The sequence below is a fragment of the Asterias rubens genome, chromosome 9, assembly GCF_902459465.1.
Source record: "Asterias rubens chromosome 9, eAstRub1.3, whole genome shotgun sequence".
NCBI lineage: Eukaryota > Metazoa > Echinodermata > Asteroidea > Forcipulatida > Asteriidae > Asterias > Asterias rubens.
The window spans coordinates 1,001,339-1,025,787 of NC_047070.1; the positions used below are offsets into that span (position 1 = coordinate 1,001,339).

Consider the following 24,449-nt stretch of genomic DNA (forward strand, 5'->3'; position numbering starts at 1 on the left):
TAACAAATGCTATTAATAAGTGAGATGTTTAAGTAACAAACAGTGTTACTTACAAAGAAGAAAATAGTAAGTTTTTAGCCTTCAAGAAAGACTCTGCTAGGGTCGAAACGTCAGGCCATTAACTATTTTTTGCAAAGAAGTAAATATTAACCCCCCCTCCCAAAAAAAAAAAAGAAAATTCAGTACTGAATTTTGTTTATTAATTCACTGATTCTTGCAACTTTTTTTGTGGGGGGGGGGGTAAAAAACACATATTCATCAATCAGCCTGTGAATATGTTACAATAAGATGATACAATTTGAGTGAGGACAAGAAACGATATTTATTATGTTTGTGTTTTAAATATAACTTTGGATGATGAGCATGTTTTGGACTACCCCCTTGTGATTTTTCAATTTTTGGCCTAAATTTGAGAAAAATGCTGGACTTACCCCTTGTGATTTTTTCACTTTTTGGCCTAAATTTGAGAAAAATGCTGGACTTACCTCTTGTGTTTTTTTCACTTTGTTGCCTTAATTGGACAAAAATGCTGGGCTTACCCCTTGTGTTTTTCACTTTTTGGTCTAAATTTGAGAAAAATGTTGGACTTACACCTTGTGATTTTTTCACTTTTTAGCCTAAATTTGAGAAAAATGTTGGACTTTCCCTATGTGATTTTGTCACTTTTTGGCCTTAATTTGAGAAAAATGTTGGACTTTCCCTTTGTGATGTTGTCACTTTTTGGCCTAAATTTGGGAAAAATGCTTGACTTATCTCTAGTGATTTTTTTATGTTTCGGCCTTAATTTGAGAAAAATGCTGGACTTACCCCCCCTTTTTTTTTTTTTTACTCTTTGGCCTAAATTTGACAAAAAATGCTGAAACTTACCCCTTGTGATTTTTAACTTTTTTGGCCTATATTTGAGAAAAATGTTGGATTCCCCTTCTGATTTTGTCACTTTTTGGCCTAAATTTGACAAAAATGCTTGACTTATCTCTTGTGATTTTTTCATGTTTCGGCCTAAACTTGAGAAAAATGCTAGACTTACCCCTTGTGATTTTTTACAAAAATGCTGAATTACCACTTGTTTTTTTTCACTTTATGGCCTAAATTTGAGAAAAATGCTGGATTTACCCCTTGTGATTTTTTAACTTTTTGGCCTAAATTTGAGCAAAATGTTGGACTTACCCAGTGTGATTTTGTCACTTTTGGGCCTAAATTTTACCAAAATGCTGGAGTTACCCCTTAACATCAAATTTACTTGGCATATGTATGCTTGACACTACATAGGTGGTTACATGAAATATTATGTGTACATATTTATAGCTTCAATTTTTTCCCAAGTTGTTCTTTCCAGTTAAAATAAACTAGTGGTTTTCATTAACACTACAACAACAAAATCATATCAGACAATTTTTTCCTCTTATAATTCCTTTTTTTATTAATATTTTCATCTTTCAAGAGACATTCAGACAATAGTAACAATGAACAACGTAAACAGTAAACCACAACAGTAACGCTATCTATACAAAGGGGACAGTTCAAACAGGTTCGAACCATCTTTGTTCAGCAAGAAATGTTGATCATGAAAATGACTTTGCTATGTACTCTGGTGCAAATCAACTTTAAATAAAAATAGCGAATTAGACTCTTAAATATCAAGACTATTTTGATAAGAGTTTGGAGTAGGGTTTCTTAGGTAAGGGAGATAGTCTTCAATGGACTACTGACAACTAAATGTCACTGATTTATACTTTGGGTGAGAATGACTAAGTATGAGGATTCACTATAAAGTATGACATTAACAAAGCAACCCAACCTGGTCAGTAATAGTGACTTCAACTATTCCTCCCCATTAGGTTTTCTCTTTTTCCTAAAATGGCTAAACACTCCATTAAAATTGCCGTCAGTTCAACTGCAACCACATAAGCTCTAACTAAGTGTTGACTCCCCAGTCTGTTTTTTTTGTTTCCCGTTTTGTTGGGGAGGGTGTTTCAGGGGTAATACTTACATTTTAAAAACCTTATATTTCTAAATACAGTTGCAGCATAAACAATTATTTATACACCCAAATTAAGACAGGGCTTGATGCCTCTAGTACCCTCAACCAAACGACTTCAATCTTAAATGTTGATGAAACTGCGGCATTTTTTAGCATTTACATCCAGTACCGAGTCATCTGCTAGTCAACCCCTAGTACCCTCTTTATATCCAAGGTATACATGTTTAATATATTAAAATTTGCATACATTCCGATTGTGTAACATTCTCTCTATTTGAACTTGTTCATGCTTCCGTGTAAAGGGAGGGAGGGGGATAAAAACACATTGCTCTTAAGGGTCGTCATTTTCTGCATGTCTTTAAACAAAGTTTGACTCTTGTTACCAAAAGAATGAAAGCCCATTATTGATTGAAAACACATCCAACCTACATCACTGAATACAGAGAATTAAGTGCTTATTAAAGTTAACTCAGTCTACGACATTCTAACGGCATGTTTTTTTGGCTTGAGGGAATTGTACGACATGCAGAACAACGTCAGTACATTCTCTCATCAGTCAAGCTTCTTCTTGTTAAAAAGTTTCCATCAATTCATCAACTGATAATCAAAGAAGCTCTGAGACTGTATTCTGCTTCTTCAAATGCACTCCAAAAAAGCTTACAATAGTTTTAGGTTTTAAAGATTTTATAAAATCTTATAAAATACTGAATCTGGTTCTGTTTTTCCAATGTTTTCTTCAAAAGAAACTGTCAGCTATTTACATCTATTGGAACAAAAACATCATCGTGAATCCATTTTGTTCAAAAACGCTCTATACACTGATCTTGATAAGACATGGTGTCTTTATACAAAAACAAAACGCACTTATATATAAATTTTATTCCTTGTGTTGTATATACAAGAACTAAACAAAAGTGTGTTCAATGGCACCCTGTTCACACTTCCTTTTTTGGGTTTCGCATCATCTTTCCAACCTAAAGTTTTTTTTTTTATTCTAATAAAAATACAATCCACACTTTCCGCATGTCTTTACTACTTCGGCTTAGGAACGCAACACTTGGCGACAACAGCATAATATATGTCTTAGAAGACATTTTAAAAATAATACAAAAAATAAAACAAACTACAAGTCAAGTGCAAACTTTGAAAAGAGCTATAGTCAGTGGGCCAATGAAATCTGTTTACATCTTTCTTTAAGTAAATCACATCATCATGTAAAAAAATGTTTACAAAGCAGTCAATTCAAAACAACTGGTTTCAGTGTTGTATACGAACAATACAGATTTGCATACATGCAAATTAAATAAGCCAAGATGGTTTATTTGTTGGAAATTTGAAGAATTTCCAGACATTCTGCACTATCTGAAGTGAGTTTTATTACAATTAAGCTTGATATAATAATTCCTCATCCATTATGGATGGGCAGACATACTATACGCAGCTTCTGTATTAACACACATGACATTGACAGGCTCAGAAAAGAAAATAGAAACAAGTCCATAAATTAAACAGCCATAGGTTCAGCAAATAATCACAAGGTTTTGGTAACATTTCCCATGACTTAACAATTTCTCATCGTGAAAGGAAGATCCAAACAATTAAGATGGTATCTTTATCCTCCCAGACTGACAAACATTGTGTTGAAATCAACCAATCAGTCAAGTTGAATTTTAGGTGAACAGTTATGTTTTGCTATTGGTTTAATAGATCTCCTTTAAGGGTAGAAATTCATTTCAATCCTTTAAAATGTACAAGAAGAATATCATCTCACCACTTCCAATTTATCCAAGAGTTAAATAGTGTTTGATTCAGAAACGAATACAGACTGAAAACTAACGGATCTAATTATACTATGGTAGTGACAACAATGGTGATATTATATAAAAACATTAAGAATTTACTCATAAAAAACAATGATTTGAGGTATATGCGCAAATATTATGGTCAATGTAGATTTACTGATGATTGTCGCGATATAGTGGTAAGACAAGGTATTGGGTCAAGGTGAATTTCAAAGCCTCATATATTGAGGTTTTGAAATCTCATATAAGGATGCATTTACTATAGGTTTCTTGACCATGTTTGATTTGGCCGAATAACTTGTTAAGCAGTAGATAGACCTCAGTGCTGATGCCGTCATAGTTTGTTTACAACTTTGCAGCAGAATGGGAAAACAATGTCTCCACAACTGTCCGAAATGTAGTATTCAGTTACAACACTTAAAGCAATACAGTAAACAAACCGTGACATGATCAGTACTGGGGTCTATTTGTTAACCATTGCTTATAACCAGGTTCACACTGACAGCAAACTGCTATAACACCCAGGGGTGCTAACCCTGGGGTAAAACAATGCGGTAGCTGAAACCTCACTTTTTGGTTCTTTTTACAAAATCTCCAAATCGTTTGACTGTGGTTTGTTATCTTAACATCTTGATCAAACTTTTCTAAATGGTTGGCTAAGATTTTCAAAGGAGTTGTTAAATGTTAAATCTCCCTTCTTTTATGTTTGAGTGATCTGGGATGCATTGTGTAGTTGTACCCGACAATTGCATTTTAAACACTACGCCCGTACAAAAATAAGAATCATTCCCCCCATCATCTGCGTTAAACATAACAAGCATGTATGTACAAAAGCAGCAAAAAAAAACACCATCATAAAACCAGTACTGGGCTCCAAGGCCCTTTTAGAGTATCATCCGCTTAAAATCTTGGCACCATATACTTAATATAATAATAATAATAATAATCACAATTCTGTTCTCTTCTTCTTTTTTTAAAAAGCTCCCTGGTATACTCTTTAAGATAACATCTTTATAAAAACAAAAACAAGGTGACAGATTTATTAAAAATCCCAACTCTTTTTTGATCAACCAAACGAACAAAAAAGTACATAGGTTTGGATGGTACAATATCAAAGCTATACATCTACGTATTAAAAGGTATGTAATGTTTGTCTAAACTGTGTTCACAGCATATTCACCAGATCTTTGTGAAATAGATTAATGCCCAAGCCATCCAAGTTAACTGTCCATGTTTACTTTCATACACACTGGTTACTTTAAAAACCCACTAGAAACAAAGGTTCCGAGTCATGTTCTGGATGATTATTTTTACAGAGCCATCAGATAACCAACACTTACACGAGACTGATGTAAAAGTAGTTTCCCGGGTCGGAGAAAAAAAAAATAAAAAATCAAAATGAGTAACTTTTCTCTTATAAGCTGTTTCACAGAAGCCATTTGCCCCGAATATCTACCAGATGGCACAATGATTAAGCAATCGCAAAGGGTGGAAGGTGATATGTTGAACCATCACCTACAGCCAAACAGACAAAGGGTGCTACTAAAGAGACAAACAGAGAGAAACAAACAGACAGACAGAGAGAGAGGCCGGCTACTTGCTATGGCTTGTAATGTGAGCGCCATAGGTAGGTGCCCCACAGGTTGGAAGTGCAAAGGGACCTCCTACTCCACAGAAGGAGGGAGACATCATGGCTGTTGTCCCTGTGGGGTAATAGGCAGAAGGGGTGAGAGATACGGTAACAGATTGGGTGGGGGGAGGGGGCGAAGAGAGAGAGAGAGAGAGGAAATCGTAGGTGAGCTTCTCTGCTGGAGTTGTGTTTTGAGGAAAATAATTTGAGAAGTTGTGAACATAAGTTATCTGAAGAGCACATTAACACTACTAATTGTTACAGGTTCTAGTACTTTGAAGTTACAAGGTAGGCAAATGATAGTCTGGAATTCGTGACACTAATGATATCTGACTGATTGCTAAATTTCAACAACATCTTAAACAACAAATTGATTTTATTTTGAAAAACAGATTGTAATTTTGTTTTTGTTTTGTATAATACAATGCGTAGTTCTCAACATTCACCTTAAAAGCATTTTTATTTTTGTCCCTAAAGTTTGTGAGTAATTATTATTGATGGATGTTAGTATTGGAATAGAAATGGTTTGAATGCTGTTTCAGAGCCATGGAGTGGAAGGGACATGCCAAAATGTTAATAGTTCCTGTAAATTTGACAATTTTTGTTTGTTTGTTTGTTTGGTTGGTTGGTTGCTTTTTCCTATGAGTGTACCACTACAGTTATGTGTCACAACCCTTAATAATAATAATAATAATAACAAATTATTTCCTTACTGGAAAGTTGTTGCGGGAAAGTTGATTTGGGGTATTGGGGTTGACAAAGAATAACTGAGTGAGTGATAGATCATTGGATGATTCTGCTCAAACTAGGCTACTACAACGTGCACTTGAAACAGGATCAAAATCATGTCAAAGCTGTCTCCACATATGAAATCATTTCACAAAAAACTTGTCCACGTGGGTACTGTCACTTGTTCCCCCTTCTCCCATATATTACCAAATTATTGAGTCAAACCCCCCTCCTCGGGTTTATTTCAGTCTATCATTGTTCGGCCGTGTTTCGCAGAGTCCCAAGCGGTGATAAATCTTCGCTATGGTAACAAAGCAAGACATAGCTGTAACAAGTGACTCAGCCCTTCTTATGAAATGCTTGGGTCTCAGAGGACTGTAGGACCCACATACTGGTGCCATGCAGGTAAACTGCTGTGTAATCCTCCAAATGTTGGCGTGTTGCTGAGGTCAGAGCGATGCTAGACCCTCAATGTTCATGTGTCTACACTGACTGAGTCAATGTTTTCACAAGTGCATTGACTTGGTGATGTCCACAGCACTAGAGTAACTTCAGCAAAAGCACAAAGTATTGCTGGTGTGGACTGGTGGTAGCGATACAGCATGGAATGTGTATTGATTCAAAGTTGTTCTATTTTTCAAACTTGTAGAAACATTTTGTCAGTGTTTTTCTGTTCTGATTTCTTTCTTGTTGTGTATGTATATTGGTTTGTCTTTAGGCTCTTGCTTTTCATTTCATTAGGCTCTGTCGGTATGCCTGGAAGCAGGGAGCCCTCCCAAGGGGGTTTTATGCCTTCAAATCAAAGCAGATTTGATTTCATTCACACAATGGGAATTATAGTCTTTGCCGAGTTGGTCCCAAAATGCCAGGCAGAGCTTGGAGACACAAGAACAAAAGACGTAGAGGTAATCTTCCATTCAAGAACGATCCATTTCAGACCATTACTAAATTTACGCTCAATAGAAATGATTGGCCTTCAATATCATCAAAGTTTTCAGCCGATACTGCACATCAAGAGTAAAGAACATACTAATCCAATTTCAGGAAGGGCCGCTTTCCTTGACGACTATGCCCGGTTTTTCTTATACGGAAATGGGGGAAAAATACAATGGACAATGACGGACCGTAAAAAAAGATTTTCCTTCGGTGCGCTTACAAATTATTTGATGGTTTCTGTATCTAGATAATGGATAAATGTCTGAAAGACGGGGGAAAACCTTGGAGGTTACAAGATCAATTTCGCGGGAAAACTACTTTCAATTGACAGCGAGGAGGGCACAATGGTATAATCCAGCCCATTATTGGCAAGTCTCTTGATAGCTATTACCCGTTATGTCCTACAAAATGGAAGCCTCATAATGTCATTGTTACCGAGACCTTGGTCCAACCTACCAAAGCCTCTCACTGACTCGTAATTATGACTGAGAAATGGCATTGCTGACTTAAGGCATAGATGGGTTTTTGGTAGCTTGGACATTATAATGGCTAACAATATTAGTAGAGCTAAAAGGTGTATGAAAAGGCGTGTCCTTGCGTTTGATAATATTGCAACTGTTCATCATCAGCGAAACACTGGCATACAGTACTCCCACTCATTTGGAATACACAAGAATAACAAGAAAAATGCAAGTTACTGCAAAGATTTGTGGACGGTACAAAAATTGCTGACTTGTTTACGGTATGTTGATTTCAGAAGAGTTCTACAGATAAACGAAGTGAGGTGGGCTGGATATTTATAACAAAGTCACTGGTGGATCCAGAGAGCAGGCTGTAATCTTATAGATATTATTTCCATAAATGTATCAGAATTCATTTTAAAACATAATTATACATTGGAACTCTTTTACAATTTGACTTTGTCATTGAAACCTCAAGAGAGAAAAGAGTTTCTCGATAATTTAGCATTAAGTAATGAGTAAAATACATCAGAAATCAGTTTAAAGGTTGCTAAGCAATTGATCATAATGATTCTAACCAGCAACTGATCAATAGGTTTTGGTTTTTGGACTAACTGATATCAGTGAAATGATCAATAAACTTGACAGATCAATAATTTATCAGTTAATCAATGAACCCATAGTCAATAAAGTGGTGAGCAGAGACATTGAGAGGTGAGGTGGTGGGTTTTATGACATGATAGAAACTCATGTTTTGTAAGCAGTGTAGAGGAAAGAGCAAGCTTAGCGTTTGGAGAAAAGGTAGTGAGTTTTGCTCATGCAATGACTACAGGAGCAGATTACAAACAGGTTGTGGCAATTTAAACACTGACAAGCAATGAGGTAGAAAAGAAGCTTAAGGAGCTTGGAAACTATTGGACTAAGAAGTTAGGAATCGAGTGTTAAGTAGCTAGGATGAGGTTACATGAGCTAGTAAGGTTTAGGCCGTACCTCATTGTACTGTATGGATTAAGGGTATAGGTATGAGTACCTCATTATACTATATGGGTTAAGGGTAGGAGGTAGGATTAATGGAGCAAGCGCAAGGTTTTGATTCATGCCCAAACCCACCACCCACCTTGTGTCTCACGCTCACCTGATGCCCCAATCATTGGCCCAGCCATTCCGGCCGGGCAAGAGCCGGGCGAGGGGCTGGAGGGACAGCGCACCACGGGGGCAAACGCACTCTTCTGCTTTACGGCAGTGATCATGTTGGCGGGCGAGAAGGAGAAAATACCCGGTGAGGCGGCGGCGGAGCGATGGGACGATGCCCCATTCCCAGTACTGCTAGGGGGGTGGGGCAGAGACGGTGGTGATGAGGAAGGGACAGCAGCTAGCGAAAAAAAATAAAAGCAAAAGAAACACAAAGAGTGCATGATGATGAGAGCTAAGGTCAGCGTGGTGAAATCAAAGGGAAAGTGCCGTCTTATACTACAACTCAAGACGAGTGAGTGGTGGTAAGAATGCAGAGAGCTTCAGGCTACAGGTTCAATCTCTCCACATCCCCCCTAAGGAAATCACATTGCCACCCTAAGCCCATCAGTTACAAGGACACAGGGACAAACTGTCAATAGTAAATGCACTGTTGGAACCTGCTGGATGCAAACATCAATGGAACATGTGAACTTGCACCATAATGATTTGGCTTTACGGGGGACGTGTTTTCACCCATTATCACCGTCGCGTGTCTCTGTACACAATGGTCGTGGACACTGATAACTTAATTTGACTTTTCAAGAGTACAACTCAACGCACGGAGTGGGAAATGATGAAGCTTGTGGGAATACCAAACAATCCCCACTGTGCCGTACAACCGTCAAATACATCAAATTATACACGTCAAAACTCTCGCCATCCGAGCAATTAGCTGGCCCACTTCTACAGAAAAGCTCACTGAAATGTCGTTTGTTAATATCTTTTGTAAAAAAAAAGAAAAAAAGAAAAAAAACCTGCGAATTACAAATTATGCATGGACCTGTTGTACCTGTGTAACAAGAGTTGTTTGTGAGTTTTTGCGCTGATGAAGAGTGTTGCACTGAGAAAAACCTGTCTAAGGACAAATGCAATATTGTAAATTATAAGATTAACACGATGGTATTTGGAGGCAGCCTCAGGCCCACTAGCACTCTCTGAATAGTGGTTATTGTGCTCCTTGGCAGTTGGGAATCACACAGGAAGAGGAACGACACAAAACAAGCTCACTCCAACTCTCTTTCTCGAAGCCAACTAGGGGCCGAACAAAATGGTTCCTTCAGGCAACTATCGGGACTTGCTTTCCCAAAGTGTCCCACGGCAGCCGAAGCCTAGGCAAACAGAATACAATCAACTTGAATGTCCCAACTGGCATTGTGCGTCGCTGCGTTTTCTATTAATGAAATTCTGGTTATGTTTACATCTTTATTGTCTCTAACTCCTCAATGCTGGTTATCTTACGGTTGGATACTGTTCCTACGAGGGAAAGTCAAAATCGCTCTAACTTAATAAGCAAAATGGAAAATTGTTTTCCTTTTTTTCTCTTCACTGTCCAGGTTTTCTTCCCCCCCCCCCCCATCCCTATTTGTACAAAGATCTGGCAAACATTTCATCTGTAAAACACCTACTTAAAAATCGTTGAACACTGTTTTTGTACACATAAAAATGGACAATATCTATCCATTTTGAACACAGAAAAACAATTATATGCATTTGGATCATCAATCAGACTCTCATTTCCAGCAGTAAAATATCTGGAACAAATATCAAGTTCTCTGTCTAGCTGTCTTAAAGTAGACAACAACGGAGAATAAAAAAAGTATTTGGTCTTAAAATTTGCACAACATAAATAGAACACAATTTTACCATCAGTCCCTGATTTTTGGTAGTTTCATCAAAGGACGTGGCATATTAATTTTGTTTTGTTTATACCCTGTATTGATATTTAATCGAGATGGTTTAACATAATGCATCTCTCAGCCACATCTCTCTGTACACAATAGATACAGTTATAACTACATGTAGTATTTCAACCTGGATGCACCAGACGAACTCAAGTAAGCTCAGGTCTTTTGCAACTTTTCGCACAAGAGTAAGTTCAGTTTTGGGGGGAAATGGTTAAAAGCCAAAACTAAAAACAGCATTAAAGGAATCTTAGTCCTCTTTTGAATAAGCGAAAAAAAACTTCCGGCAGGGTAGTTTTCAGAGAGCACAATTTTTTTTAACTTTTTTTTTTAATAACAATAATTCATGATAACTTCTCATGAGCAAAGAGTTTACAAACCTGAGCGTCTTAAGTTCATCTGGGTCACCCGTTAGTGTGTGAACTATAAAAATGCCCACCAACTAGCCGTTGAAACAACACCATGTCCCAAAGAGAGTGTTTTTTGGAGGGGTTATAATTATGGCTACAGCAGTGTACAGTGCCCCAAGACAACCCTTCATTCTTTGATCACTTTTGATCAACACATTTCCATCTCTCTAAAGGGATCTATATATAAATCCATAAATGGGTTGCAACCAGGTATACTAGCCCTAGCTTTATCAAACTCTTCAGGACTTTACCTCACTCAAACAGGTGATGGGCACCTTTTCTGAGCACTACACACAGCTCATTTCCTCAGTACATGATGGTAGAAGGGAGAGAGAGAGAGAGAGAGAGAGAGGGGGTAGAGGTTGGTTGGTCCTTAATGTAACAGCAGTCCGCGGCAGTACTTACTAGCTGTCCCATTGAAGAGACTTGGTGAGGAGGGGATAGCCATATTGGAGAGGTTACTGGCGCTGGCATAGCCGTTCATGCTTGAGTAGGAACCTGTACTGCCGTTACTACTGTGTGGGGTGGAAATACCAGATGAATAACCACGCGGTGATAATGCACTACTGGGTTGAACTCGAGAGAAACCTAAGAAGGGAGATAGAGAAGAACTGACTGTTAGGGAGGAACCAAACCTGGAAACACGTTACAGTCATCATCAGAAAGCAAGCAGTGCATAAGAAAAACTTACAATGCAAAACAAAATTGAACATTTGTCTTTAAATAATTGGTACCTAGCATAAACTGTTCAGCAATATTCCACACAGAAAGTACCACATTACTGAAATGTAGTGAAAGGCAGTGGACACTATTGGTAATTACTCAAAATAATTATTAGCATAAAACCTTACTTGGTAATGAGTAATGGGAAGACTGGTCTTTGAAAGTTACCAATAGTGTACAACGTCTTTAACAAACTTTAAGATGGTAAAATAGTTAACATAATGTTCCAACCCCAACTTTTTCATTGATTTGAAAATAAATTTTATTTTTTAAAAGAGAACAAATAAAAAACGTTATTCCAGTGTGGTCTCTTAAAGAGACCACACTATAAGACTCTTAAAAACACTTTGAATCTTGAATAGATCTTTATCACGTTGCCACCATCTTGGCCATGAGCATTGTATCCAATAACAGTAATGGATGCTAATAAATCAAATAAATAAAACACCAGACTGTTTCTTCTTCAAGCCTCAGTTTGGTTACATTAATGGAAGAAAAATCAAGATGGCCGCACCACAAGATTTATTTTATAACCATTTTATAGTTCAGCTTACCAGACTGTTGCTCGCTACCGACATCGTGATCACCCAAAGACAGTTGACTTCCAAACGAGGTCATGGGTACCAGACCACCAGAGCCACCAGAGTTGTTGATTGCTGGGGAACGAGGGGCAGTTATTGGAAGCTGATTGCGAGGCATGCTGTAAAGAGCCTCGGCAAGATCGGCAGCTCTCTTCAAGATGATCTCCTGTAAATAAGAAAACATCATGAAGCAATTTTTAAAATGTTTTCTAGGGCAGAGTTCTCCTCATGCATAGCGAGCTAGCGAGCTGAAACTTGAGAATTGTAGACTGATACCCACACAAACCAAAATGGTGATCAGATTATAATTCATTGTTTTGGGCATCTATAAAAAAAAACCTATAAAATGCTCCAGTAGAACTTTTAAAATCTATCATAATGATAAGTACGAAACAATTTGGAGGACCTAAAATAATTTCAATTCAATGAACAGGATCAGACTGGAAAACAACAATTAATTGTATTTGTTGAACCAGTGAAGATAAATTGAAGTAAATAAGTCTCCTTAAAGTAGTACACATGCTGTCTTCCGTCATGTATGTCAGCATGTCAATAAAGGAAGACACAATATTAGAAGGTTACTCGACTACTGAACAAATTTTACAGAGTTGTCGGAAAGAATCAATTTTCAGCATTTCCCGGACATAGTTCACACCGAGTGTTTCCTACCTTAGGAAGTCTTTCTTGGTCACCAGGATGTCTGGGTACCAGCTTGCTGAGTCTCTGGAATCCGTAGTCGATGGTTGGCTCTGTGAGTGAGACGTAGACAAAGCGGCCCGGTGCTCCTTTGCAGAACTGTTTGGATTTGTAGGATAGAGTGACTTCAACGACGCCCGGGATGTGCCTTGGTGGAGTCTGAACCCTAATGGCATGGGACGTGATCAGCTGCAGATAGAATCAGAATTACCAAAATCATAAACCTTTGCCCCTTTTTAGATTTGCAACACTTATCATTTTTGCTTTTGAAAGATGAGAAATTAAGAGAAGGAGGAGTATGGTGGGGTTTTTCTGCCCTGAAATTTGTTTGACACTTTTTGCTTGGAATTACTTAAAAATAATGCTCTTTTACTTATGTTTATGTTGTAAAATCGTTCAACATTCTTGAAGCATGTTTTCCTTTATATTTGAGGAACATCACAAAAGTTCTTTACTTCTATAGAAAAAGAATAATTAAATTGTCGTCAACAATTTTTTGGAAAAAATATAAAAAATACAAGTACCAAATATCAAGGAAGTAATAAAAAATTATTTTATAAAACCTTTGGAAACCAAATTGACCATAGCTCAAGTGGTTTTTACCATGTCATATTATTGTCCAGTTTAACCAAGGCCCAATGACAGGCTCTCTGCTAAGCAAATATGAGCAGGATACAAGTTACATTGTAATTTGGCTGTTAACCTTATTCTGGTAAGCAAAATTTTGTTGTGCTTAGCATCTTTTTGTGCTTTAGGCAGCTCTATAAAAATGGGCCCAGTTGATGCTGGATGTTGCATGCCATCATGCTAAGATATCTAGTGACGTGCATCTTCTACAAAGCCAGCCCATACTTTAGACCCATAACAGCCCAGCATGGTCATCAAGCATACACTCCCCGTGAAATGCTTCATTTCACCCACATAAAGAGGACTGTTGGTGGTGGAATAAAACAGGTAAACTTCTGCGCTGGGTTTATTGTTGAATTCTAGATTTGAGGAAGAGGATTATGTGTTATTGAGAGGCTTTATCCATTTCATGTCATTGTAATTTGGCTCAATGGAAGTAAGTCCGAAAGAATTGAGACTCCTTGGTTCTGGCCATGGGCCCTATTGGTGGCCTAGCCTCGAAGGGCTGAGGTTTTGCTGTTCATGGTGCGTGAATAATGTCTTTTCTCGAAAGAGAAACAATTCATGGTGCAAAAAAACAGAATCTTTGTTCTCTTGGCTTAGTTAAGTCATGATTTCTTTTTTCCAGTGGTACTCTCTAAGAAAAATGATTTCAGCAATTCCGCTAAAATAAACCCATCATGCTGGAAGGGAAATAATGGGAAATCCCCCAACGGTAATCAGTTAAAAGGATAGAGTAAATTGTTTCTTTCTACAAAGCTACCATGTGCGATATGCTAGCATCCTTAGCGCCCTCGGTGACCTACGCGTCTTAATAAAAACATGATCCGTAAGAATCAATGCGCACTAACACAGAATAATCCGGCAATCCAGAGAGAGAGGTATTTTTAATACAAAAAAAGGGCCCCGGTGTATCCAAGTTGGCTCTACCAAAAAATACTGAATGAAGGAATTTCTCTTAACTTTGTCAACGCTTTCTATCTTATTATGATTTTGTTCTATTATTCGATTGAAGATTCCCAGTGTCCCATCCACGGAGAAATCAGACAAAAACCTCAGCTTTCAATTAAACATAGAATGAAGAAGAGAGCCCTGCCTTGGGCGATACACAGCACCTCTGAATAAGGCAATGTGTTTAATAGCGGCCAACAACCTTTATCATCTATTCCCCTATTGTATAAAGACAATACCAGCGAGCATGGGATAGCCTAGGGGCTCTAAGTATTACAAAGAAAAGGAAGAAAAAACTTGGAAATTTCACTTCGTTGAAATCCAGTAGAGACATTTCAAGACATTGTTTGTTGTATTGAACAAGTGGTTATAGTGGCAATAAAAAATTAATTCCTAGGATTATAATTATATTCCATTTTTTATATTCTTTTTAGATTTACTTACTTAAGACTCCTGAGATAAAAACCTCTTATTTTTATTAGAGAAATAGAATCTGTGTCAAAATATCAAATATCTGTGAAAAGATACTCCATACTTTGATCTCCAATAACAACTGAACAGAAACTACTCCGCTTTCTCAACAAGTTAATAATTTTGCAATTACTTTTTATTTTCCAATCTTATCCCAATTCCACAATGCAAACATTTTAGCAAACTCTTGCCATTCTCTGCGCATAGGTTTAATGTTAACAAATTTCTACTTCAAGTCGGGAAGTTCTTGGTAATTTTCTGCACGTATAAAAGTAGACCTTTACAAACAACATTGTGATATCAAGCCCTTTGGCGATTCAACTAGAAAAACACTGAAATCTCTGCATTCTCTACTCAACAAAGTTGCGGCATGTAAAAAGAAAGTGATCCACTTTCATCAATCATTAAAAACTTAGGATGAAACAGGCTCAATGTAAGAAGAAAAACAAAATCTGCAGCCAGGTTTTCTCTAAGATTTGTTCATTCCTAAGCCAAAGTCTGCAGCCAGGTTTTCTCTAAGATTTGTTCATTCCTAAGCCAAAGTCTGCAGCCAGGTATTCTCTAAGATTTGTTCATTCCTAAGCCAAAGAATTTGTGTCACAAATTTCCAAATCAAAAAACAATTTCAGTACAATTGTAAATCTATGTTTGGGGGCGAAGGCTGCTTTGTTCAAACTGACTAGTTCTCAAGCAAACATCTTATAAACTAACCAGAGTGACAAACTAGTAAACACACTTTTCACAAAACAGCAAAAATTCCTACACACTTTTATGTTATTGCCACTAAATATTTTGCAAAAAGCCACGTACAGCAATAATTAGAACCTGAAGACTCAAATGTATTTTCTCTTATAATATTGATGCTTACCTCACTCCAGACAATCATGGTTCCAAATACGACCTGAAGACCGTCAAAGAAATTCTCACCAACGATGATAACTGTTGCCCCTCCTGTCGTCCAGCCCTCACTCGGACTTATAGCCTTGATACAGGGTGTGGCTGTTACATAGAAAAAGGGGCTCATTAATAATAATAATAATAATAATAATAAACAGTATTTAAAATAGCCCTAAAGGTTTGCCTAAATGGGCGCCCATCAGTATGCTTTACAGATTAAAGATGTAAGAAAAGAAGCCAAAAATCAAGCCGATAAATATAAAAACAACTGTGAACAGAAACAGGAATTTCATTAAACCCTTAACTTGAATTTACTTCAGTTGAGCAATAATTCTTTTAACAAGGGCAATGCTAAACAAAATACAGCAAACAACAAGCTTCAATCAAGTCAAAACATGAGGAAGTTTTCAGGATTAAAAAGGGGTCCACATCTTTGAGTGACACTCAATAATCTTAGGTGATACCACCACTTCCACCGCATACTGTCATCCTCTATTAATTAAATTTTCAATCAACATCCAGCTCTCAAAAAAGTACCTAATGATGCGTACAGTAAAATACTTTGGGGCTGAGAACATAAATTTATTTGGCTGCTTGACAGGCCTCCAAGCCTCCCCCTTCCCCCTCGGCTCTTAACACTTTTCTCTTCATTAACAAAGCTATGTCTAAGCAGAACCATCCTAGATATAGAGCCCTACATAGTAACTCTTCCTCTCTATTTCTTATTGCAGAGATAAGTTACGAATTTATCAAACCTGTATTAAGATTCTATACCTTTTTTTTTGTTACTTCTCAGGTCTTCGTTTTGTGTTCATTGGGCCTCATGATTGAGTTTGGATTTATTATTTTGAGAAGCCTTATTTCAACTTAGTGTCGGTCCCCCTCTCCAGGGGTGTTGACTAACCCTCTGAATACACCATGTCAACATTTGTTATTATGTCAATAACCCAATGACACAACCACCACGGCTGTCCCACTTGAAAGTGGAGTACTTGATGATAAGATGTCACCCTCATCATCGAGTGCTTCTCATCTTAAACATTCAATGACAACATGCCTCATAGGGGTTTATTATACATTGCTGATTCTCAATAGAGCAATACAGTAGTATCATGGTCAGCTAGCCCCTCCAGCACTAACTAAAGCACACAGTTGAAGTCCCCACTCAAAGGCTCTTGAAAACAGACTTAGTGGTTGGTGATGGGACATGATAAAGTACCCCACTGAACAATGACTACCAGGATCACTGGACTCCTAAATAATACAACCCCCAAATCAACGATACCATACCTGGGCATTGTAAGATGTAGTTACTAATCTCATAACAAAGGTACTGCCTTAACAATACCCCAAGACCCAGTTATAACTACCTGTGTGCTAGGAGGGGGGTTAGCAAACTGACAGCCGACATTACCCATTAGCCAAATTTGATTTATTACTGTAATCATACTAAACTGCAGTAACTATCCCATAGTGAGATGAAAAGAGAGGTTGGGGCAAACCATAATGATGATTAGGAACGAACAGAGGATTGTGTGAGAAAAGACTTGGAGGGACAGTAAAGCTTGAAAAATGACCATCATCCATACAATCTACCGGTCACTCCTTGGCCACAGTGGGTCAATCAACCCCGCTACGCTACACCTACAACAGAAACAACCTAGTGGTAGACATTTTGTTTTCCTTGCGAGTTCCATTTCACCGGTTGGCCTTCGATCCCTCCTTAATGAAGAGGTGAGTTTAGACTGGGAGTAACAATACACCCGGGCTCAAACTAATCCTCAGTTTGTTTTCATTTTGCACCCGTTCATTACTTCTAAATCATGTTGCCCAAATGTGCCAACTGCTTGTTGAAATGTGCTACTGCTGACAGCTGTGCAATAAGAACATCTGACATTGGGTGTCAATGCCCCAATTCTGGGCCATAAATTTCCCCCAATGCACAGACACAAGTAATCCTTCCAAATCCTCTTTAATAAACAGCAGTCTCGAGCGTCGCGACCCAGTGAGCATTACATCTGCATCACATCCACTAGGGTCGGGATGGGGGCGTCAAGACATGTATTTCTCCATCTCCGTTTCTCTAGCTCTCTTCGCTATGTCCCACACCCCGGTACAAAGCGGTCGGCTGATTTCATTCATATCTTGAGCTTGGGTGGCGGTTAAGTGACTCGTAACCGTCAAAATTACGCCATGATGAGTGCATGATGGGACGAGTTGTATGAGATATGGTAGAGTCAGGGAGGCAATAAATCGACTAATTATAGGAGGTCTAGGGACCCGTCACCTTACCCAGCTTGCTTCCATTAACTACCAGAGGCACTGTCCACCTCTCAGAGCGACTGATGACAAGCAGACCCCCCCCCCCTCTCTCTCTCCAGAGATGTTACCTATAAATGCTACAAACTTACTGGGCCATGCATCATCAGTGTCTTGCGTAGTTCATAACTCAAAGATATCATCAACATGGTAAGACAAACAAATGATATGCTGACGAATGATATGTTGACATTGTCAGTAGAGAAATCGGAAAACAAACTTCTAGCGTAATTCTAACAAAACAACCGTTATTGTCACATCGTATCGGAAACTAAATTCATACAAACTTCTGGGGTTATTTTTCTTAAGGATAATATCAACTTGACACTTGGCCCTGTTTGCCCCTTTCTAAAGTATCTCTTCTGTTTTCAGCGAGTGCCAATCGTAAAATGCAAACTTCCTTTCTGAGATCCCTGTTGATATAAGACTTACCTCCTTCTGATGGGTCCAGGCGCCTTGCTCGACGACCGTGTTTTGAGTTGTTGTGCACAAACATGTTGTCTGATACAGCCAAAACATGGCCGTCAACGTTGGGTGTGGTTGAGATGACCACCTGAGAAAAGAAGAAAGGAGGAGGTAAGAAAGGAGGAGGAGGAGGGGGAAAGGAGAATGAAAGTCGTGTTTCTTAAAGACACTGGACACTATTAGTAATTGTCAAAGACCAGTCTTCTCACTTGGTGTATCTCAACATATGCATTAAAAAAAACTGTGAAAACTTGGACTCAATTGGTTGTCGAAGTTGCGAGATAATAATGAAAGAAAAAAACAACCTTGCCAAACCTTGAATTCAGGACCTCAAAATCTAATTCTGAGATTTTGAAATTAAAATTCGTGGAAAATTACTTCTTTCTTAAAATCTACGTAAAATAAAATTGACCAAAGTGAGCAAAATTACACAGAAAAATCCACCTCCCACCCAAATTGCTGACTATTTCATTCTTAACTCATTGCAAATGTGGGGCTTTTCCTACAAAATACAAACAAACCAACATGGATGTTTTTCTTCCTTTCTTTATGTAAGACATAGTTATTGATAAAATATCACCCAACTCTATTTCTGTCGTCTTTTAACTGTTAAATGCTTTCCCCTTGAGGCATGCAGAGTTTTCAATCAAATAAGCACAAATTATAAAGTGACATCAACAATCACATTATAAAGAATTGCGCATTATGAGCCATTTGCCAAACACAGTGACTCAGTGCATTGTGTGGTCCAGCAAAATACAATCTTGAAGAAGAAAAAACGTAACAAAATACTTGTGCCTGTTTTAAGAGTCGTACCTGGGTCACCTCCCTCACAACTTCTCATATAATCCCCCCCCCTTCCTCTTGTTCAAACCACATGAGAATTCTTATCACAATAAAGCTGTATTTGAATTCTTAGTCAGAAATCAAGTCAACAGAACACAAACGTTCCACTTAAAAAAAAAAAAAAGTGAAACTGACCTTCCTCCTTCCACACATTTTTTTTAATGAAATATTGTCTCTGAATCGCGAGGGAAATGTCATGTTCCATTTTTCATGGCGATGGACTCTAAACCCCATGATGTTGTTCCACTTTAAGACGAGCATACAGGTACTTATTCCCGCTTTGATTTCAGCAAGGAACCCCCTTAGGTAAGCCAATCATTGCCATGCTAGCACAGCCAACACACTAGGGCTACCCAAACGCCTCAAACTTACCCCCGATATTTCCTCCCCTTGTAATCAGGCCAAGATGTATTAAACCCAATCATGACACACACGGACCCCTTTTTTCACACTACACCCCTGTCTGGCTTATCCCGCACTCACGCTCTTTTTTTTTCTTCTTCTTTTTTCCTTTTTTTTTAAGGGAGGGAGATGTTATATTTCCCTGGACTGGCCACCCGATACTCCTAACAAGTTACCCAGGTCCTAAAAGCAAATACCTTTGATTGGCAGCCCAATGAGCACTCAGTAAGAATCAATAAATATGACCATCACACTTGTATGAAGTAGGGGGGGGGCATTCTTATGGCTTGGATTAAAAGTAGAAAACCACAAAATCAGGTATCTGACCACATCACTTGTCAATTCCCCTCAATGGGTTTTCGATCATTGATTCCGAAATTAGCCTAAGATAGACGTCGTCGTTGGATGAAAAAAAAAGGATCATTTCAATTCATTGTCCACTTTACTCCTCTCAGTGTTTTCACGTTGTGTTTCCCTTCCCCGCCCCGACATCCGGGCATGACTGAGTACGCACTCATAAAAACCCCAGGCGCTCAGGGACAAAACAATAAGGCGGGGACGAGAGGAGAAAAAATTCAATCTTATATATATTCCTACCACCATTCCTTTGTTTGTGTAGCTACCACAAGGAATGGCTATTGATTGCTAGCCACTTATAAATCCAGCATCGATTTCAACGCGCCGCTTTTCAAAACAAATCCTCAACTTCCTATTTTCCCTGCTCCCGGAGAAGCGCGCATGCAACCACATGCCTAGCCTCGCGTTGCATGTTGACATTAGAAGGGGGGGCACTAGAGGTGGGCGGGCTGTCTTGTAATGGTGCCTAGTGAATCGATCTTGAGCACAACGCTCGCCCCATCCTTACCTGAAACCTCCGCATGTCCCTTGGGTTTCCGGCATTCTTCAAGCAGTTTTGGTTGCACTTGAGGAAAAACTTCAAGAAAAACCTGCAGCAAGGAAAAACAAAAAAGACCTTTTCCGTTAATGTCAAGTCATCATAACTAGACTGTAAATATATGAGCCATAGATATTGTTTGACAAGATTCAACTGTGCCACTTGAGTAAAACAAAAGTACTAGCTAATAAAAAAAATTTCATTATGTGTGATTATTTGTTTCTAATATGGGCGCCTTAAAAATTAACATAATAAAACTCAAATATAACGATCTTCTATATCTTATTTCCACCATGCAAAGCTTCAAATCCTACTTAACACTCTTCAATTGACACTAATTTCATTCTTGTAAAAAAAGCAATATTAAGGAGGAAAACGTCATTACAATAAAAGGTTATTCATCAATGCAAAACTTTAAAAACGAACACAACAAAAATGGTTGCAAGTGTAATGCTGGGGTAGGAAAATTAAGGAACTGCTACAGTTCTCAAAAGTGATATTCACATGACAGGTTGTAAGTTTTCACACAAAGTAATTTTTACAACCGTGCTATAATTTAGCGAGGGGACCCTTGCTAAATTGCTCTCATGTGAAAGTGGCTAAAGTGTGCCTCAACAGTATATCTGCGCAAGCATAAGCTTCGCACAGCTACACGCTACTGCACCACACTTAAAACAACTCACACCCCAGTAAACCCGGCTTTTCCTAGTTACTAACCACCCCAATGCATGAGGTAACCCATGGGGGAATGTAATCACAGATTGAACCCTGTCCACAGTACATAAACCCCTCCCTCAAATAAACAGGGGGTCCCAACCGCGTGGTGGTTGACCCCTTCAGTTTTCCCCTTTACCCCTCTCCTTAACCACCCACAAATAGAGAGGGTGAGTGATACATCAAGATGGCATGGGTTATAACTTGGCAAATTAGCCAAATTGGAGCTGACATTATTTTGGAATCACCTCATTGCCACACTATAATCTGTGTCTATGCGTATTTAAACAGTTGCCCCCTTGAATTGGACGAGAGCTCCCCGCCGCCGGGTTGAACTCTAAGAATGCCGGGTGCGGACATTGCCCTCGCAAGATCAACGCATTTTACCCTTTCTCATCATGAGGAGGCAAAAAACAACAAAAAGATAAAGCTGAGACTTTCTCATCGTTCATTATTACAATGTCTTAGTTTTTAATTTGCTATATTTAAGAAAGTGTTTGTAGATTGGTTCTTCTGCATAAAGGGAGCCCCTTGCACTTGAGAAAGACACTTTATTTCCCATTTACTTCACCAGTCTTCCAATTGCACCAATCTTCATTTTGTGTTCTCAAAATATTCAAACTAACTTTGAATTCAAATGTCTGAAATGTCTGGTGGAAGCAGTTGGAATGAATGGAGGAATACCTTAGTGGCATGCTCTGCAAAAAATTAAAAATTTGTTGCAAAAATTTCCTCATAAATATGAAATTATTTGTATGGATTTAGTTTTTCATTTAATAAGTTCCCTACCCTGAAGCTGTCTTCATTTGTAAACAACAGTTTACACAAATTAACAAACTCAATCAACAAAACTCAATACTCATGTCCTTATAATGCCCATATATGATGCCATGCAATTATCCCAATACTGGATGTGAGAGCAACAGCTTCCCAACAATCACATGCAGCGCACACACTTCCAATTTTTTGAGTAAACACGGCAGTGTACAATCAACAATTACGTTAGCACTACGATGATCACCTCCCCGGTACCCATACTGCACCTGGACACTCCATGACCAATGAATCTAGCAGCCCTAAGGGTACCAGTTGGGCTTAATCCAACCAAATTGAATACAAATCAGCGTTTTCCTGGATGAATTAAGCACGCTTTACTCATCCTAAGCGCTGTGTACGGCGAAACGGCTCAACGTTTTCCCAACCCAACAGGAATAAATAATTGGAGCCGTTTTCATGTCGCCAAAGCCTGGGTTTCTGTTTTCAGCAGTTAGCTGTGGTTCGAGCTGAACCTTTAGGTGAATGACTGAGCGGTTCTGAAACCCTCGCTTCTCTGTCAATTTTAATTAATTGTAATGTAATGAGAATAATGCTTGCTTATAATTACTGCCTGAATTTACAAAAGAAACTAGCCAGAAGATATTTTCTACACGAAATCAGTGACTTTTCGAGTAATCAAATTTAAAAATGAAACTGATAATTACAGCTGCAACTAAATGATTAGTTTTTTGTAGAGGAAAAACCAGCAGAAATGAAACAATCCAAAAGAAAGAGACAACAAATATCACCTCATCCTTGACAGCTAAACTAATTTACAATCAGAAATATTACTAATCAGTTACTTTTAACTGATAATCATTTGTTTAAATATTTAATAATATTGTAATAAACGGGATTTCAAACGTATAGTCACATAATTTTTATTGATTTCACCCAAATACTGAAATAAAGTGATATTTTAATAGAAAGTGGTCAGATTCATAATATTCACAACACATCACAGGTTCTTTCCTTGACCTACATCCTAGCTCATCGCGACAGCAAGCAGCAAGCAGCACCCTGGCCCAGCAAGGCAAGCTACCCTCACCGCCGTGGTGTCAACTCGCAAATTAGTAACGTGGTCCAACTACAGCAATACACCTCTGCATACATCATGAGGTCCCGGGTTATCCACACACAACGAACATCAACCCTCTTCAAATCCAGCGTAGGGTTAGTACCCTCATCTCATACAGCGACGGCGGCTGGAGGGTGTGAAATAACGCAGTTTCATAACTCCATACCTCAACTGAATCCCATTATTCCTCAACCAAACCTCCAAATGAAACAACACTCTGCTAGAGTTTCTATCGGTCTTGGGGACTCCCTCTGCTGCATATTTTTGTAAGAATCCTTAGCGGAAAGCGAAACTTACACGCCTTAAAGACACATTTGCACAAAGCAAGTTTCTCTGGGCAATGAATTTTCTTATTTACAAAAGATTGTAATTGTTTCCTTCGAAGTCTTTGTCTTGTCTTTAGATGGAAAAACTGGATTAAAAAATTACGATACTCTAATGTATAATAATTTGTTTTCTTCAAGTGAAACTTAAACAAAGCGATCCACTCTTGTGTAATATTCAATAAAAATTATCCTTTCTGATTTAAACATGATTTTCCACACTTACTATGAGTATTTTTCCACAAACAGCGCTAAAATTATGTGACTGTAATCACTTCAATTGGGTACTTTCCAGAAGATAATTTAATAAACTGCTGGTAGAATATTGAATTAAAGTTATCCTTTTTGATTTGACCAATGTAAACATGATTTTCCATACTTGCTAGAAATTATTTCCACAAACAACGTTAAAATTATGAGACATTATTAATTTACATTGGGTACTTTTCGGACCAAAAATTTATTAAACTTATTGGCTAAAACTGCTGGTACATGTATAATATTAAATCAAAAATAACCCTTTCAGATTTAGCCAAACGTATACATGATTTTCTGTACTCGTTAGGAACAGTTTGCACAAAGAAAATAACAATTATGTGGTATTCAATTAAATTGGGTACCAGTACTTTCTACGAGAAAATTAAATAGTTCTAGGCAAAACAAAATCTCAAGTAAAGACATTTGATGCCATCATTAACTTTAATCAGCTTAAACTTATATCGAAAAAGGAGAAGAAAAAACACTCTCAGTTTCTTGACAGTTTCATTAAAGCCAACTGATA

At 38.1% G+C, this 24,449-nt stretch overlaps 1 protein-coding gene across 2 annotated transcripts; it reads right to left on the bottom strand.

Annotated features, from left to right (window-relative positions):
- Positions 1-3,531: 3,531 nt before the first annotated feature.
- Positions 3,532-20,788, bottom strand: LOC117294419 (transcription factor COE2-like). Of its 2 annotated transcripts, XM_033776809.1 has the most exons (8): positions 20,708-20,788; positions 18,562-18,682; positions 15,782-15,912; positions 12,838-13,053; positions 12,142-12,334; positions 11,270-11,452; positions 8,657-8,911; positions 3,532-5,486 (listed from the first exon to the last, which is right to left on the bottom strand). In XM_033776809.1, the coding sequence occupies exons 1-8, from the start codon at positions 20,720-20,722 to the stop codon at positions 5,377-5,379; spliced, it is 1,224 nt and encodes a 407-aa protein (XP_033632700.1). In that variant the 5' UTR covers positions 20,723-20,788; the 3' UTR covers positions 3,532-5,376. The 2 variants fall into 2 exon arrangements, with proteins under 2 accessions (XP_033632700.1, XP_033632698.1); XM_033776807.1 differs by lacking the exon at positions 8,657-8,911 and having other exon boundaries at positions 20,708-20,786.
- Between the last annotated feature and the right edge of the window lie 3,661 nt (positions 20,789-24,449).